Source organism: Microtus ochrogaster, chromosome X (genome assembly GCF_000317375.1).
Source record: "Microtus ochrogaster isolate Prairie Vole_2 chromosome X, MicOch1.0, whole genome shotgun sequence".
NCBI lineage: Eukaryota > Metazoa > Chordata > Mammalia > Rodentia > Cricetidae > Microtus > Microtus ochrogaster.
In genome coordinates this window covers 22,583,696-22,599,727 of record NC_022026.1, presented here as the reverse complement: position 1 = coordinate 22,599,727, position 16,032 = coordinate 22,583,696, and the positions used below count along the sequence as shown (strand labels likewise).

The following is a 16,032-nucleotide window of genomic DNA, read 5'->3' as shown; positions in this document are numbered from 1 at the left end:
AGTAACTATTGGCCCAAAGCAATTTGCTAATTTCTTTCCTCTAACTAAAAGAAAATACTCGATTCAGTGGCTTTCAGGAATTCTAAATACGAGAGTGCATTTTACAAGGTGTCCTGGGATGTGCAGAGAATACTAAGCATATGAGCTGGTGCTATGTTAGCAGAGCAGCAAGGAACGGAAGAAAAGAAAGGACTGGAGGAGGAGAAGGTGAGGTGAAAGTAAGGAAAAGAATAAAATGACATGAGGGAAAAGAAGTTGGGCGTGCCACTGGGACGTGAGGCAGAGAGGAAACACCAGATTTCGGTAGGATTCAAGGTCTCCATGGAATCAGCCAGGAGCTGTGGGCTGCATGAACGGTGGCTGGTCGGGAGCCCTCTGTGTGCTGTCCTGGTCGGAATGTCCCTCTCGTCTCCTCAGCCACTCTACTTTTCAGCTTCTTTATGAGAACTCCTTACACTCTCCTGAGATTATGGATCTTCATCAAAACAATACAGACACACACGTAATTTTTGTTTTTAAAGACTGAGTCTTGCCAGGCAGTGGTGGCACACACCTTTAAGAGGCAGGCAGATCTCTGTGAGTTGGAGGCCAGCCTGGTCTACAGAGAGAGTTCCAGGACAGCCAGGGCTGGTACACAGAGAAACCCTGTCTCAAAAAAGCAAAAGCAAAACACCCAACTAACCAACCAACCTAACCAAACAAACAAACAAAAGACTAAGTCTCACCGTGTAGCGAAGGCAACCTTAACTTTGAGACCCTCCTGCCATGCATCTAACTATTGGGAATAGAGGCACACATCACCACACTTAGCACACTAGTAGTTAAAAAGAGGACTTGGCAGTGCCCCCTGAAGCTCAGCCATGGCACTCAGGCTAAGAACACTGACTTTAGCACCTCCTCTCATCTGGGTAATCAGAGAAGTACATCCTTGAGCTAAGCAATTAGTGTTACAAAGAACACTACTCCACACTTTGACAGAGTTCTGGGCTGAGATCCGGTCAGGAGTTCCCAACCACTCCCTACATCCTCTTCAGTGCCTGTTCTGGAACACAAATATAATCAATAAGCCACTGATTGCCTTCTGGGTACATACAAGATGTTTTTGTCTCTTGGCACTCGTTGTAGAACATGAGTTTGTTCCTGACGCTTGGGGAGCTTGCTGGGTAGCTGAGGCCCTGTTGTTTTGTTTTCCAAAGTATATTTAAAAAAAAAAAAGCAGGTGGCCAGTTTTGGACTCCAGTTACATGCATTCACTTGCCTGCCCTCCCACCAGCATCTCCTGAGCACTGAGTACATCCAGTCCATGGAAGAAGCTTCCCTAAGAATCTTGAGAATGTCAGCAAGTTAATTCCGGGAGATCTCCCCCAACCCCTGACCTGCCAAGCCAGAGGGGTAGCTGTTATTTGAGACACTCCCACTGGACTTGGGGCCAACAAAACAAAAAGAATCCTCCAGGATATAGGATGTGGGTATATCTAGAAGTAGTGGATATACTGAGAACATACAGGCTTGCCAAGTTTTATTCGGGGTTCCAAAATTAACTTAATTCCACATCATTGCTCAGGTATCTTCCAGGCAAACTGACTGCATGGTGAGTGACAGTCCTGGAGTGACACAAATACCTAGTTTTGATACAATCTGCCAGATTCCTCCATCTTCTGTTGACAAGCAGCTTATGTATACTGCAGTATAAACTTGGGTTCAAGGAGGCTGACTCAGATTTATTTTGACAACTTGTGGAGTCGGGTATTGGAGTCTTTATTCTCACACAGTTTCTGTGAATGGCCACAATTCTAGGAAGCAATCGATGAGTGGCTTCTTTCTTAGACTGCAAGGCTTTGTGCACTCCTGGTCAGTCATTCTTAACCCATCACCTTCTGAGCCTGCTGGCTAGGGTACCAGAAGAAGAACTCTGTGCAGTGAGGATCAATGGCTGGCCCCAGCCACATACGTCACTATTCCTTCTCTGGAAGCTCATGAGGTGTGAGGGAACAGAGGTATGGCCAAACCCTCTACTTGGGCTTTTCAGGCAGATCTCTGACTGTATGAATCTGTCTCCGTCCCTCCCTCTCCCTCCCTCCCTCCCTCCTTCCCTCTCCCTCCCTCCCAACTCCCTGCTTTCTCCCTAGGATCTTGCCCTGTAGTCCAGGTGGCCTTAAACTCACTCCATGAGGCCTTGAACTCAAAATTCTCCTGCCTCTGCCTTCTGAGTGCCATGGAAGTGTGCCCCAACCATGCATAGTGAGGACAGACAACTCTAACATATCTCACTGAACATGCCTTGACAAAGACTGGAGCCACATTGGCTGTTGTCTAAGTGAAAGAAAGGGAAAAATGATACAGAGGAGTGAGAGGAGAGAAGGCAGACACATGATAAATTTTGCTAGCACACCTCAAGGCTTAGGTAGCTGAGATGGGTGTTGGCTGGCATAGGGTTTTTTGTTGTTTGTTTGTTTAGTTGGTTGTTGGGTTTTTTTTTTGCCACCACCCCCAGCCCAGTATAGGTTTTAAGATTCATGGGAGTCACTTGCATTTTTGAATGGGACTTCCCACAACAGAAATGCTGCCCACCCCGCCCCATCTGAAGGAACTAGAGTCCTTCCACTTACTGTTGCTCAAGCTTACTCTAATCTCCTCTCCTTTTCTTATCTGGAACCTGGGGTTATGAAAGACATGTGCCAAGGTTCTGGGGGGAATTAATAACTACTTACATACTTAATTTTACCAAAGGAAATTAATAACACCCTCAAAGATGGTAAAATGATTTTTTTTTTGCAGAAGCTAGGCATAGAAAGACCTGGGAAAAACAGAGACGTGGTTTCTGCCTGCTTGGCTCTGCTCTATTTGAATTAAGCTTTTGCCTGCAGACTGCCAGAAATGCCAGCCAGCTCTCTGCGAGCTGTGGGCTCTTCTAACATGGCCCTGAACCAAGCTGATTCCAGGTGCTGCGAACAGGCTTTTAACTGCAGAGTCAAAGAATACTGATCCAAGTTTGGATTTCCAGTGTGTAGGAGCACAGCAATTACACCCACCTGGAAAGGACCCTTCCAGAAGCCTAGGGCAGGAGGAAATAGACGGAGCCTTCCAAGGAACCCAGGGATCAAGGAGGAGATAGAGGAACTGAGGCAACAGGATCAGCCTAAAATGGGAGGGGGTGATGTAGGGCATCTCTGTGGGATAGCCAGCAGGTGGGCGGGAAGGTAGTCTCCATGGTAACAAGTCTCCACAGCAGCAAATCCCAGCAGGTGGGTGGGAAGGTAGTCTCCATGGTGACATGTAGTCTCCTCAGCAGCAAATCCCAGTGGGTGGGCGGGAAGACCTGTTTCTGTGGTAACGCAGTGCACTGACTTCCTCGTCTCTCCACCAGATGAAAAAGATGATCTGACCCAGTGGCTTCTCAACTTTAGCAGGCATCAGCAGCACCTGGAGAGCTTGTTAACACAGACCGCTGGGCTGCATCCCCTAGAGTTTTTGATTGCTTAGGTGTTGGAGGAAGGGAAAAGAGGACCTGCCCTGAGAGTGATGGGAAGAGGGCCTTACCAAATCCCTGGGAAGAATTGGAGCTGGACAGATTTGCACGGGGTGGGCAAGGCAAGCTTAGGGAGTGCTGCCTGTGTGCTCTTCACTTCAGAGAGAGAAAGAAGGGGAAAATGTAACTGTAGCTCTACCATGTGCTTGCCTTCTGCTCATTTTATCCTCGTTACAACCCTTTGAGGTATTTTTATCCCCATTTTACAGAAGAGGAAACTACAGCCCAGAGATTTTAAATAACTTGCTGAAGGCCACATGTCTAAGATGCTGAATTTAACCAAGGGCTGTTTGGCTCCAGGGTCCTTGCTTTCTGCACCGTATCTTGCCTGATGTCAGGATCACACCCCCAGATACTACATCAGGGCAGAGAATACTGAGTTCTGGCCACTTGCAGGCCCTTCAGTTGTTTCCTAGAGGAAACAACCACTTCAAATGCTCTGGCCCCTCTGTGCAAACCGGATTATGGGAGGGAAGCAGGGGCTTTGCCCTGCCTGTATTGGTGATGCTGGACCTTGCAAAAAGAAGCAGCGGTTTGTGTTAGCATTAGTGAGGTGGGAAGTGTTACATGGCTGCATGCATCTCCTCCATGTGACACTTTCCCAAATCCATTCCGTGCCATCACAACCCAAGTCCTGCGTCCCTTCACCCTCATTCTCCTCTGCCTTCTGTTGAATCTAGGTTTCTTAAGCACCGGGGATCAGGCTGCCAAGGGCAACTATGGGCTCCTTGACCAAATCCAGGCCCTCCGCTGGGTGAGTGAGAATATTGCCTTCTTTGGAGGAGATCCCCGTCGAATCACCGTGTTTGGCTCGGGCATTGGTGCATCCTGTGTCAGCCTCCTCACACTGTCTCATCATTCTGAGGGTGAGTAGCTCTTGAGGACCAATGTAGAAGAGTTTGATGCTGGTACACCTTGAGTTCCAGGTATCCCAGGCCCCAGAATGCCTGGCTTCAGATCCCAGATGTGCCCAGGAGAATCAACCAGGCCTTTGCCACCAGTTCTGTGTCCCTTGAGGGGGAAGGGATGGGAAGGCAATTGTTCGTGCAGGGAGAGCTACTTCTCCTCATGCGGAAGAATAATCTCCATTTGCACCCTGAGAACGATGTGTGGCTCACATGGGAGGTTTATTTGGGAGAGCGGGAACAGAACGCCTCTCTGAAGGGACAATAGTTCCTTACAGGCGAGGAAATCTTTCCGTATGAAGGGCATGTTACTTCAGAGTCAAAATCTAAGGTGAAAATTGGTTTCTAGGTGTAAGAAACACTCATTGTCTACCTTTCTTGGGGAAAAAGTCTGAACAAGAGGAGAAATGGTCTAGCATGAGAGATGGGTCTGAAGTGAGACTCTGGCCTGGGACATCGGCTGCTCTGAGGGAGGCAGACCATTGTTAGACCAGAGACTCCCTCCAGGGCTCTACCCCTCACTTAAAGAACACTCATTTTTACCCTGTTTCTGATGTGGGTCCCTCTGCCAGTGACTTTCCGAAGGACTTGCATAAGCCCTATTTTGCTAGGCAGGGGAATGTTCTCTTTCTATCTAGACTATAGAGAACAATATATCTCTGAGAGGCAAAGCTGAGCTTCTTATGGAGAAAAATTGTCCTTGAAACAAGTGCCCTTCTCTAAAGTGAGGAAAAACATGAGCGAGAACACATTTTTATAGTTGAGATTGACCCCGTGAGGGAGCACTCTTTCAAGAAGCCTAACCATCTTTTGAAGAAGGCTTGTCTCTGAATGCGAGGAAGCATTGTTACTACACCAGAAGCTATGTCCCTGTGTCCCTCTAGAAATGACACTGATGGAAAACCAAAGTGTCGCTTGCATCTGCAAAGAGAGGGAATGGGAAGTTGGGCGTGGTGGGGCATACCTGCAATCTCAGTGCCTAGGAGACTGAGGCAGGAGGACTGCCACAAGTTTGAGGCCAGCCAGGGTTACCTGCAGGACTTTGTCTCAGAAAAAGAAGGCGCACACACACACATACACACGCGCGTGTGCACGCACACGCATGCACACACAGACAGGGAGAGAATATGAATGAATGAATGAATGAATGAATGAATGAATGGAAGGAGACCTGAGTTACATCCCCAGCACCACCAGAAAGAGTATCTGTTTCTAGGTGAGAGTAGAGAGAACAGAGTCCTCTTTTTTTCCCCTAGAGGAGGGTGAGATGACTGGCTGTAAGTGTGCCCATGTCTGAAGAGAGGCCTGGCACCTCTTCTGACTGGAACAACACTGCTGTGTATCTTAAGGGGGATTGTGGCTCTAGAGACCTGGCTTCTTTAAAGATTTGTTCTCTCCTGGTAGAGGTGTGGCTCAGTGACAAAGCACTTGCCTACCCCGTGGGATGCTCTGGGTTTCGTCCCCGCACTAATAAATGTATCATGGAGGAGATCTGAGAAAATGGTTCTCTCCTCCTCCCTCCCTCCCTCTCTCCCTCCCTGCCTCCCTCTCTCCCTCTCTCCCTCCCTGCCTCCCTCTCTCCCTCTCTCCCTCCTTCCCTCCCTCTCTAATCCATACTTCTCTCCTCCTCTCTGCTCATGCAAAAGCATCTTTCCTTTGGCCCTGAGTACGTGAGAGCCAAATTCTCCCTTGGGAGTATTGCAGCTAGAGAAAGATAGAGCTGGAAGAATCTTCTTTTTGAATTTGGGGGATGGGGTCCCTCTAGCTATGAGGAATCTGGATGTGATATGTCCATAGCTTCAGCAAAAGAGGATCTGTGGAAAATCCACACTGCCAGGGCACGTGCCAGGAGATTCTCAGACCCCAGGGCCTTTGCTCTTGGGATTCATCCCTCAACTCCCAGAATGTGGGGCTCTCTCCTGCCTGCATTTCTCATCTCTCATGAAAAAGACCCTTTGTGGTGTAAGCGCCAGCTCTCTGGTGGTGCGTTGGCACAGAACTGGGCCCAGCTGGGCAGGAAGCAAGAGAGAGAGACAAGGAGTGATAAAGAGGAGAGAGCATAAGGAGGCCCATTTCTGGGCCCCAAGGGGTTAATTCTTCCCGGCATTTCCTTTAACCCCCAAGTTACCAGCCCCTATTACCAGGACTGGGAAACTGTGCGTATGTGGCAGGGTGGTGGGGGGAGGGATCCACAGGAAGGGAATCAAAGGAGCTCGGCAGCCCCCTCTCTGGTTCTGCCCTGCCATCTCCTCCTTCCTAGCCAATCCACAGCAGAGGGTGACCTCAGTGAGAAAGGATAAAAGGTGTTTTATGGTCATATGTAACATGACAGCTCTGACCCAGTGCCACCTGTATTCTATAGGGCTTTTCCAGAGGGCCATCATCCAAAGTGGCTCTGCTCTATCTAGCTGGGCTGTGAACTACCAACCAGTGAAGTACACCAGTTTGCTGGCAGACAAAGTGGGCTGTAATGTGCTGGACACCGTCGATATGGTGGATTGTCTTCGACAAAAGAGCGCCAAGGAGCTGGTAGAACAGGACATTCAGCCAGCCCGCTACCATGTGGCTTTTGGCCCTGTGATTGATGGTGATGTCATTCCTGATGACCCTGAGATCCTTATGGAACAGGGAGAGTTCCTCAACTATGATATCATGCTAGGTGTCAACCAGGGTGAGGGTCTCAAGTTTGTAGAAGGGGTGGTAGACCCTGAGGATGGTGTCTCAGGCACTGACTTTGACTACTCTGTCTCCAACTTTGTGGACAATCTGTATGGCTACCCTGAGGGTAAGGACACCTTGCGGGAGACCATCAAGTTTATGTACACAGACTGGGCAGATCGTGACAACCCTGAGACCCGCCGTAAAACCCTGGTGGCGCTCTTCACTGACCACCAGTGGGTGGAACCTTCAGTGGTGACGGCTGATCTGCATGCCCGATATGGCTCACCTACCTACTTTTACGCCTTCTACCATCACTGCCAGAGCCTCATGAAGCCCGCGTGGTCAGATGCAGCTCATGGGGATGAAGTGCCCTACGTCTTTGGTGTCCCTATGGTAGGTCCCACTGACCTTTTCCCCTGCAACTTCTCCAAGAATGACGTTATGCTCAGCGCTGTTGTTATGACCTATTGGACCAACTTTGCCAAGACTGGGTGAGTAGAAAATGGGGTGTCTTCTTTGGGACCCCAGCATGCTCCTCTGCCTAACCTCTTCTATTACCTCCCTTCCTGTGCAAGTCCCTAGATCTTGCTTGGTAACACCTTTATTCCCCTTCTTGTCACGGTTCTGCACTGTTTTCCCTCCTTCAACTTTTTGTTGAAGGAGGTAGTAGAGTTCTTGTTTAGCATGCCCCAGGCCCTGGTACCCAGCACCACCAAACAATAATTGTGTCTGTTGAGGCATCCGAACTGAACAGGAAGGCATTACTGGTAGAATCGTGGGAGTCAAGGTTAGCTGGCCAAAGGCAATATGAAAGGGAAATAGCGCACACTTGGAAAGAGTCTTCCAAGGGCTCTTGATAAAACCGGGCAGCTGAAAGGACTGATAGATACTCAATGGCGTGTGAGAAGACAAAGCATTAGCACAGCCTGATGGCAGCGGATGAGCTCAGGGAAGAATGAGAGGTTTTCATGCTGCCTGCCATGGGAACTAGTTCAAGCCCTGGGGAAGAAAGGAGTGGGGGCAGCGACAGGACCCTGAAAAACATGGGAGCGGTGGGAAATTTTAGAGCGGTGGGTGTGAGAGGAAGGAGGCTGGGCCTTTTCCTTTCTCCAGGTAGCATGGTGACCCTAGGTTTCAATGTGGTATTTCAGGGATCCCAACAAGCCGGTACCCCAGGATACCAAGTTCATTCACACCAAGGCCAACCGCTTTGAGGAAGTGGCCTGGTCCAAATACAATCCCCGGGACCAGCTCTACCTTCACATCGGGCTGAAACCAAGGGTTCGTGATCATTACCGAGCCACCAAGGTAGCCTTTTGGAAACACCTGGTGCCCCACCTGTACAACCTGCATGACATGTTCCACTATACATCCACGACCACCAAAGTGCCGCCCCCGGACACCACCCACAGCTCCCACATCACTCGCAGGCCCAATGGCAAGACCTGGAGCACCAAGCGGCCAGCCATCTCACCCGCCTACAGCAATGAGAATGCCCCTGGGTCCTGGAATGGGGACCAGGATGCAGGGCCACTCCTGGTCGAGAACCCTCGAGACTACTCCACTGAACTAAGTGTCACCATTGCCGTGGGAGCCTCCCTCCTGTTTCTCAATGTGTTGGCCTTTGCTGCCCTTTATTACCGTAAGGACAAACGGCGCCAGGAGCCCCTGAGGCAGCCTAGTCCCCAGAGGGGAACTGGTGCCCCTGAATTGGGAACTGCTCCAGAGGAGGAGCTGGCAGCATTACAGTTGGGGCCCACTCACCACGAATGTGAGGCTGGCCCACCCCACGACACACTGCGCCTCACAGCATTGCCCGACTATACCCTGACCCTGCGGCGGTCCCCTGATGACATCCCACTCATGACCCCCAACACCATCACTATGATTCCCAACTCCCTGGTTGGGCTGCAGACCTTGCACCCCTATAACACCTTTGCCGCGGGGTTCAACAGTACTGGGCTGCCCCACTCACACTCCACTACCCGTGTATAGCTCTAGCGCGGAGCACAACCCATCTCCCAGCCCCCTCCCTCCCAGCCCCACAAACACACATGCACACACATACACATATATGTACACGCACGCACCCACACCCTACAGCAGACCCATCTGCACAAACACAGACAGATGTGGACATGCACCCGCATGTACAAAAACACAAATCCAGAAGTGAACCTGAACAGGCCCTTCAAATGGGGACACATATGAGTCCTTGGTACCAAGGGCCCATGGAATAGCAGCTGGAGCCAGATCCCTGAACCCGACCAGACACTCCTGGGGCCCTGGAAAGCCACAGCCGGACACCCCCTTGGTGCTCGCCTTCTTGGAACTGCACCGTCTAACCAACTGCAGACTTGGGAGCTTTAAAGAGCAGGATAGCTCTTCCTCCCCCAGACTTGGTCTTTTCTCTGGGTCTTGTTTTTGTTGATTTTTAAAAAAATTGGAACCAATGTTTTTCCAGCCCGTTGAATGCTAAGCAGCTCTAGAAGGGAGGGCTTGAAGATCACGACTCTCTGGTTCTGGGACTCCCAGTGTTGCTTCATACAACCAGACCAAGGAAAAGGACCCTCCAAGACAGTAACAGATGGGAGCAAGACTATGGGGTGAAAGGAGGAAGAGGCTAGCAATGGATGGGGCTGGAGGGCCATCAAGGACAGAGCACCAACTTGGCTGTGGCCCTATAGAGGACTGCAGCATCAGCCTGGCTAGACCAGGGGAGCCTAGGTTCGGTAAACTAAGTACTGTGGAGGCCCGGATCTTATTGGACCTCTGGGTATATAATCTGGGTTCTGCCTCTGCCCTTGGGGAAATGATATCAGAAATTTGCCCCCTTTTCTTTACAGTCTCTTTGTGTCTGTCATTTCTCTTTCAAAACAGCGGTGGTTTTTTTTTTTTTTTTTGGTTTTTGGTTTTTTTGGTTGTTTTTGGCTTTCTCTTTTCTTCTGCTTCCTCTTTTTTTTAAAAGAAAAGTTCTTAAAACACTAACGGAAACCCACGGAGTTTGTCCTTTGTAAAAATTTTAAACACAGTGTCTTGATATAAAAATAAAAAATCCAGTTAGCACTCCCAACCTGCCTCCTGTGCACAGGCCTGCCCGAGCAACCCCTGGAGCCAGGCGCCTGCTCAGGCTGGAAGCGCAATCCTCCAGCAGCCTGAGACCTCCTGCCTGGTAGCTCCTGCAAGTCCGGGCTGTGCTCTACTTGCCCTGGGCCCCCTGCCTAAAGCCTCTCTGATGCTAATCCATGCTGCTCTACCACCCTCCTGCCCGCAGCGCTCAGAGTTCCTGCAGCTGAAACCTGTCATCGCCTCGGGCCTCCTAATGAAACAGCAAAAATAATACTTCCTTCCTCCTCTGCCATCAGGCCACCACCACTGCTGCCATCACCTCCTCCGATGCCACCACTACCATGGTCATCACCCTGCCCCCAACTCGGACTGGGGGCTAGGGGGAGGCTTGACCTCTGACCTGCTGAAATTCTTTCTCCTTTGGAAATGCAGTGCACGTGGCCTCTGCCTCCATTGACTTACAGAAGGGCCAATCTCCTTCCCTCAAGGGATGCAGGTTTCCTTTTCTGTGAACTGGAATAGCAGAAGTCATCGGAGATCAGTTTCTCTCGGGGACTGTCACTAGTGGCTCCCTGACAACTCTGGGGGATGGAGTCAGGAAGAGGTCCCATAGGGTTAGTTAGCATCATGGGGTTTTCTATTGTCCTCTGTGACTCGAAGGGCTGAACTTGAAATCTGTTCATCAAGTGTGACAGTTGGGCAAGGCTGCTGATACCTCAGAAGCCAGGAATAGAATTTGTTCAAAGTGACCCTGAGAAAATCGGGAGATGAGCCATCCCATGGCAGGCTGATGTGCAGAGGGAGCAAGGACGGGTATTGCACACAAAGACCCAAAGCCAGGACTAATAGGCTAATGTGGTGCCTGGCACTGGAGCGGGGGCAATGGTTAACAGAAGGGTTGGGAGAGGAGTGCGTTTTGAGTGATTTCATGATTGGGAAAATAGCTTCTTTTCTTTATTCTGTTTGAAACAAAGATACTAGCATATAGTAACAAAAACATCAGGGAGGACCTGGGAAGTGATCATAGAGTGACTCTTAAAAAATAAGTCACCCCAGAGGTGCATAGTCCAGCCCACTTACACCTGGGAGGAGGAATAGGAAAGGGAAGGTCAGGAGTTCGAGGTTATCCTCAGCTGCATAGTGAACTTGAGGCATGCCTGGAATACCTGAGGCTCTGTCTTTTTTTTTTGTGTGTGTGTGTGTGTGTGTGTGTGTGTGTGTGTGTGTGTGTGCGCGCGCGCGCGCGCGCCATACATATGCAGGTGCCCTGGAGGCCAGAAGAGGGTATCCAATCTCTGGGAGCTGGAGTTACAGGTGTTTGCAAGCTGCCAGATATGGGTGCTAGAAACCTAACTCAGGTTCTCTAGAGGAGCAGGAGGTGCTAATCACTTAACCATTCTTCCATCCCCAAGACCCTGTCAAGAAAGAAAAACAAAAGTAAATGAAAAAGAGACCTAGAATTTGACCCAATAGTTTATGAACCTGTCGTCAGTGCCGTGGTGCAGTGGTTAGGCACCCAAAGCAGCAGCAGCTCTAGCTTTGGTGAGCACACTTCAAGTTGGTGGGGAAGCAGGAAAGCTCTGTAGAAAAGTGACATCTCTAGGCCAAATGCTCTGCTGATGGGTTGCTTTGTTTGGTTTGATTTTGATTTCTTTTCTTTTCTTTTCTTTTCTTTTTTTGAGACAGGGTCTTACTATGTAGCCCTGGCTGGCCTGAAACTTGCTGTGTAGACCAGGCTGGCCTGGAACTCACAGACATCCACCTGTCTCTGTTTCTGGAGAGCTGGAATTAAAGGTGTGCACCACCACATCCAGCAAAATGTTCTCTTTTTAAAGATTTTATTTTTATTTTTTTAGATTTATTTATTTTATTTTATATGTATGAATGTTTTGCCTGTATATATGGATGTGCAACATGTGTGTGCCTGATGCCCATGGAAAAAGGTCAAAAGAAGGGATTGGATCCCCTGCCTGGAACTGGAGTTACGAATGATTGTGAGCTACCACGTGGGTGCTGAGAACTGAACCCAGGTCCTCTGCAAGAGTAACAAGTGCTCTTAACTATTGAGTCATGTCTCCAACCCCGGATTTTAGTTTTGTGTATATGTGTGTGCACATCAGATCCCCTGGAGCAGTAGTTACAGGCAGCTATCAATCATAGGTCAAGTGTGCTAGGAACTGAACTCAAGCCCTCTGCAATCATAACACATGCCCTTCACCACTGAGTCACCTCTCCAGCCCCCCAGGTTGTTTTTTATGTTTGTTTTGTTTTGTCTTGTCTTGTTTTGTTTGAGACAAGGTCTCTCTATGTAGCCCTGGCTGTCCTGGAACTTACTCTGTAGACCAGGCTGGTCTTGAATTTACAGAGATCTGCCTGCCTCTGCCGCCGAGTGCTGGGATTAAAGGCAGTGTGCACCACCATGCCCGACCCTAGGTTGCTTTTTTTTACTATAGAAAGAAGGAAACTGATGAAGAACATCCAATGGTTTGCCAAATACCTACTATGTAACAAGTGTGTTCTGAGCATCTTTAAAATGTGACTCCTGAATAAAGAGCGAGCTGTGTTCTTTTATGGCCTGTGTGCTGCACTCCTTCTGAGGATGAGAGTAGAAACAAGACTAAGAGAAGACCAACGAGTGGCGAAGGTGTGGTGAGGAGGGCCTCTGGGTACCTTAAAAACCCTCAGCGGCAGCTCCGCATAGAAGGACCGTGCGGTATCTTTCACCCTCTGAGAGCCTGGCTAATGCCACCTTTTGGGGCCATTTCGTCTATATTTTCAGGTTTAACCTTTAGATGTCCCATTTCCGGTATTCCCTTGAGTCCTCTCCTAATAGAGAGGCTCAAAATTAGGGTGATTTAGACAGCATTTCTTCTCACACCCTCAATATACCATAACAAAGTCAAGGACCCCCCCAGTGAGAAGCTTCAGTTGCTCCCCACACCATTCAAAGGCTTGAAGAGATAAGGCGATTTCCAAGCCAGACGGGAATTTAAGATGACTGACAGCCATCCTAGACCCATGGTATTTCATGGTCTGGGCCTCATTGCTGAACAGCAGCCCTGAGCCCACATCTCACAGATCATTGGTATTTAAGTATAGGGCACTGGACACAACTATCTTAGGATCTATATTTGCAGTGTGTATGAATACTCAGAGGTTTAAAATGTCCATGCAAGAATGGTAGCCATGACTGGAGGGGCTGTCGCTGTGCTATCTTCTATAACTATCAGGGCTGAAGACACTCATCTGGGCACATATTATCAGGAACCAGGGTGAAAGGAAAACAGCGTAGCCCCTGGAAGCCTCTGGCTGCTCAGAAGTGCTCCACGTCACGTCACAGTTTGCTCGACAACAGCCCACACAGCATATCTGCAGAGCACCTGACGGTGGTTTTGAAAACCCCACAGAAAATGCAATGGATATGTTCTTCAGCCTCGGGGTGACCTGTTATGAGGAAAGGTGAATCCCACAGTTACAGATCAACAAATGTGGAACCCATGGAAGGCAAATGAATGCAAGGCCCCTTGGGTATCACTCACAAAACAAAGTAAAGATTGCTCAGCCCTACAGAGTCCAGAAACAGAAATCATTTCCCCACTCGGCTCACCCCTTTCGCTGGGGAGACCGAAAAAAATCCATGAAGAAAAGGTCATGGCCACATTTGCCTGAGATTAGACAAAGCATTCTTGGGGCAAGACAGAAAATTTCTGAGTGGGTAAAGGTAGCTGTGTGGGGGTGGGGACACGACTCTTAACTGCTCAAGCGATCATATGCAAAAAGATTCTGTTTTGGTCACTAGGTCAGTTTTACCAACTAACTAACTTTACTAGAGGTAAATTCCCTTTCCCGAAGTCCGAAATGTAGCAGCGTAAGTGAAGGATGTGTGAAGCGTCACTGAGAGTCTAGCCCTCAAAGATGAGAGAGGAGCAGCTTGTGTTCTCTTCTGCCCTCCTCAGATCACACCCGCTCTTCAGTTCCAGGCACCAGACTTCAACAAAGATGACCACAAATGCTTAGAGCAGAGTGGTGGTGACAGCAAGAGGACAAGAGTGTGCCTGGAAATGGGTGTCTACTGTGGGCAAAGTATTATGGGATCGTGGGGGAGAAATGTAGGCCTGGTATATTGGTTTGGTTTGGTTTGAGACAGGGTCTTCATAGGGAGCCTGGAATTCTCTCTATAGACCAGGCTGGCTTCAAACTCACAGAGATCCACCTGCCCCTCCTTCCTGAGTGCTGGCTTGAAGCTGTCGGCTTGTTCTGTGGATGTGAGTCCAAATACCCCAAGAGCTGATGGGCAGACGTTCTAGGAAAACAGATTTGGATTTAGCATTAAAAGGCTGCTCTTTTAAATAAACAGAAAACTGCTAATTTTGCCTTTTAAAAATAATTATTTATTTACTTGCTTATTGTTTTGTGGGGGTTTTTGTTTTGCTTGTGGGTTTTTTCTTTTTTCTTTTTCTTTGCTCTCTGCATGTAGCCCAGGCTGGCCTCAAATTCTCTGTGCAGTGAATGACTGCAGTTTCTGATCCTCCTGCTTCCATCGCCTGAGTCCTGGGACCACAGGTGTGTGCCATCATGTCCAGATTCGGCACTGGTAGGAATGGAAGCCAAGGCCTTATGCATGCTCACTAAGCTCTGTACCCACCGAGCTCCATTGGCAACCCTGCTTTTTCCTTTTTTTAATAAAGAAAAATTGTGATAAAAGTTTCAGTTCATGATTGCAGTCCCTTGGAGTCTTTTGGAATTTCTTATCAATGGTTTGGGGGGGGGGGGTAGAACGAATGCCCTAAGATCTTAACATGCGCGCTTTGAAGTGTTAATAGCACTCTACAATTAGAGCGGACTGCCCGAAGGGCAATAGTCCCTATCACCAGAGACAGTTAAGCTGTGACTGGACAACCGCTGAACAGGGCTGATAGGGCTGATTAAAGGGCTGACCAGGTAACCTCTAGGCTCACTAAGATCTTGTGATACTTGATCTGGAAGGTCCCATGAGAAAGTATTCAGGAAAATATTTCTGGAGCAGAGGGTCAGAGTGGGCCAGAGGCAGGGAGATTGAAAGCAGAGGGTTAAGAGGTACCTTCTCAGCTGGCTATAGCTAGTTTTCACTTCTAGTCTCTATTTGAATTCCAAATTCATGCTGTATGGCCTCACTAGGTTAGGCAAACTCTTCACCAAATACTGATCTTGCCCCTGCTTGAGTAATTCCAGGGAAGGGAAAGTCTCCTTATCACAGTGGGACCATTGCAGACTGGATCTTCTCAATCTGTTCTGGAGTCCCGTATTGGAAGGAGCCCGAGTCCATTTTTCATATTCCCCACACTCTGGCTCTTAGTGATGCCTTTGCCTCAAGCAAAACAAGGTGAATCTTCTGTTGTGCAGGGTTGCAAGCGGTCCCTGACCCAGCACACTGTCAGTCTGTCCATCTCTTCCCCAGGATAAGCAGCTCCAGCAGCTGGGATGCAGTCCTCTCCCACCCCCGCATTCTCTTTTCCGTACTTTGCTCCAGATTGCTAATTTCTCTCTGTAATGTTCAGGTCCAAGCTCAGAAGGATCTTGGATCCTCGGTGGCCTACTGTGCACAACAGAAGGCAGAGCTGCACCCTCCCCCCTTGGAGAGCTGAACTGATTAGTGTCTGACGAGCTAATGCCCCAAACTGATGAGCACACAGTCACCTCCAACACTTGAAAGCATGCACGGATGGGAAGTCACGTCTCTCCTACCAAGTGCTGAAGCATTTGACAAATTGGGTTCTGAAGATTTACATTTCATTTCATGATGGCCTTTTGGGAGGTTTCTGAAAGCAGGTTCATGGCATTTAGTGTGCGTGAGTGTGTGTGTGTGTATGTGTGTGTGTGTGTGTGTGT

At 49.0% G+C, this 16,032-nt stretch overlaps 1 protein-coding gene across 3 annotated transcripts in view; it reads left to right on the top strand.

The window, feature by feature from the left end:
- Nlgn3 (neuroligin 3) overlaps nucleotides 1-10,006 on the top strand; it is a 23,105-nt gene extending 13,099 nt beyond the window's left edge. For all 3 annotated transcript variants that reach the window (XM_005358582.3, XM_005358584.3, XM_005358583.3), the window contains 3 exons: nucleotides 4,210-4,395; nucleotides 6,797-7,586; nucleotides 8,247-10,006. In XM_005358582.3, the coding sequence (XP_005358639.1) occupies nucleotides 4,210-4,395; nucleotides 6,797-7,586; nucleotides 8,247-9,090 (1,820 nt within the window). In that variant the 3' untranslated portion in view covers nucleotides 9,091-10,006. The remainder of the gene's footprint in view (nucleotides 1-4,209; nucleotides 4,396-6,796; nucleotides 7,587-8,246) is intronic.
- Nucleotides 10,007-16,032: the final 6,026 nt, after the last annotated feature.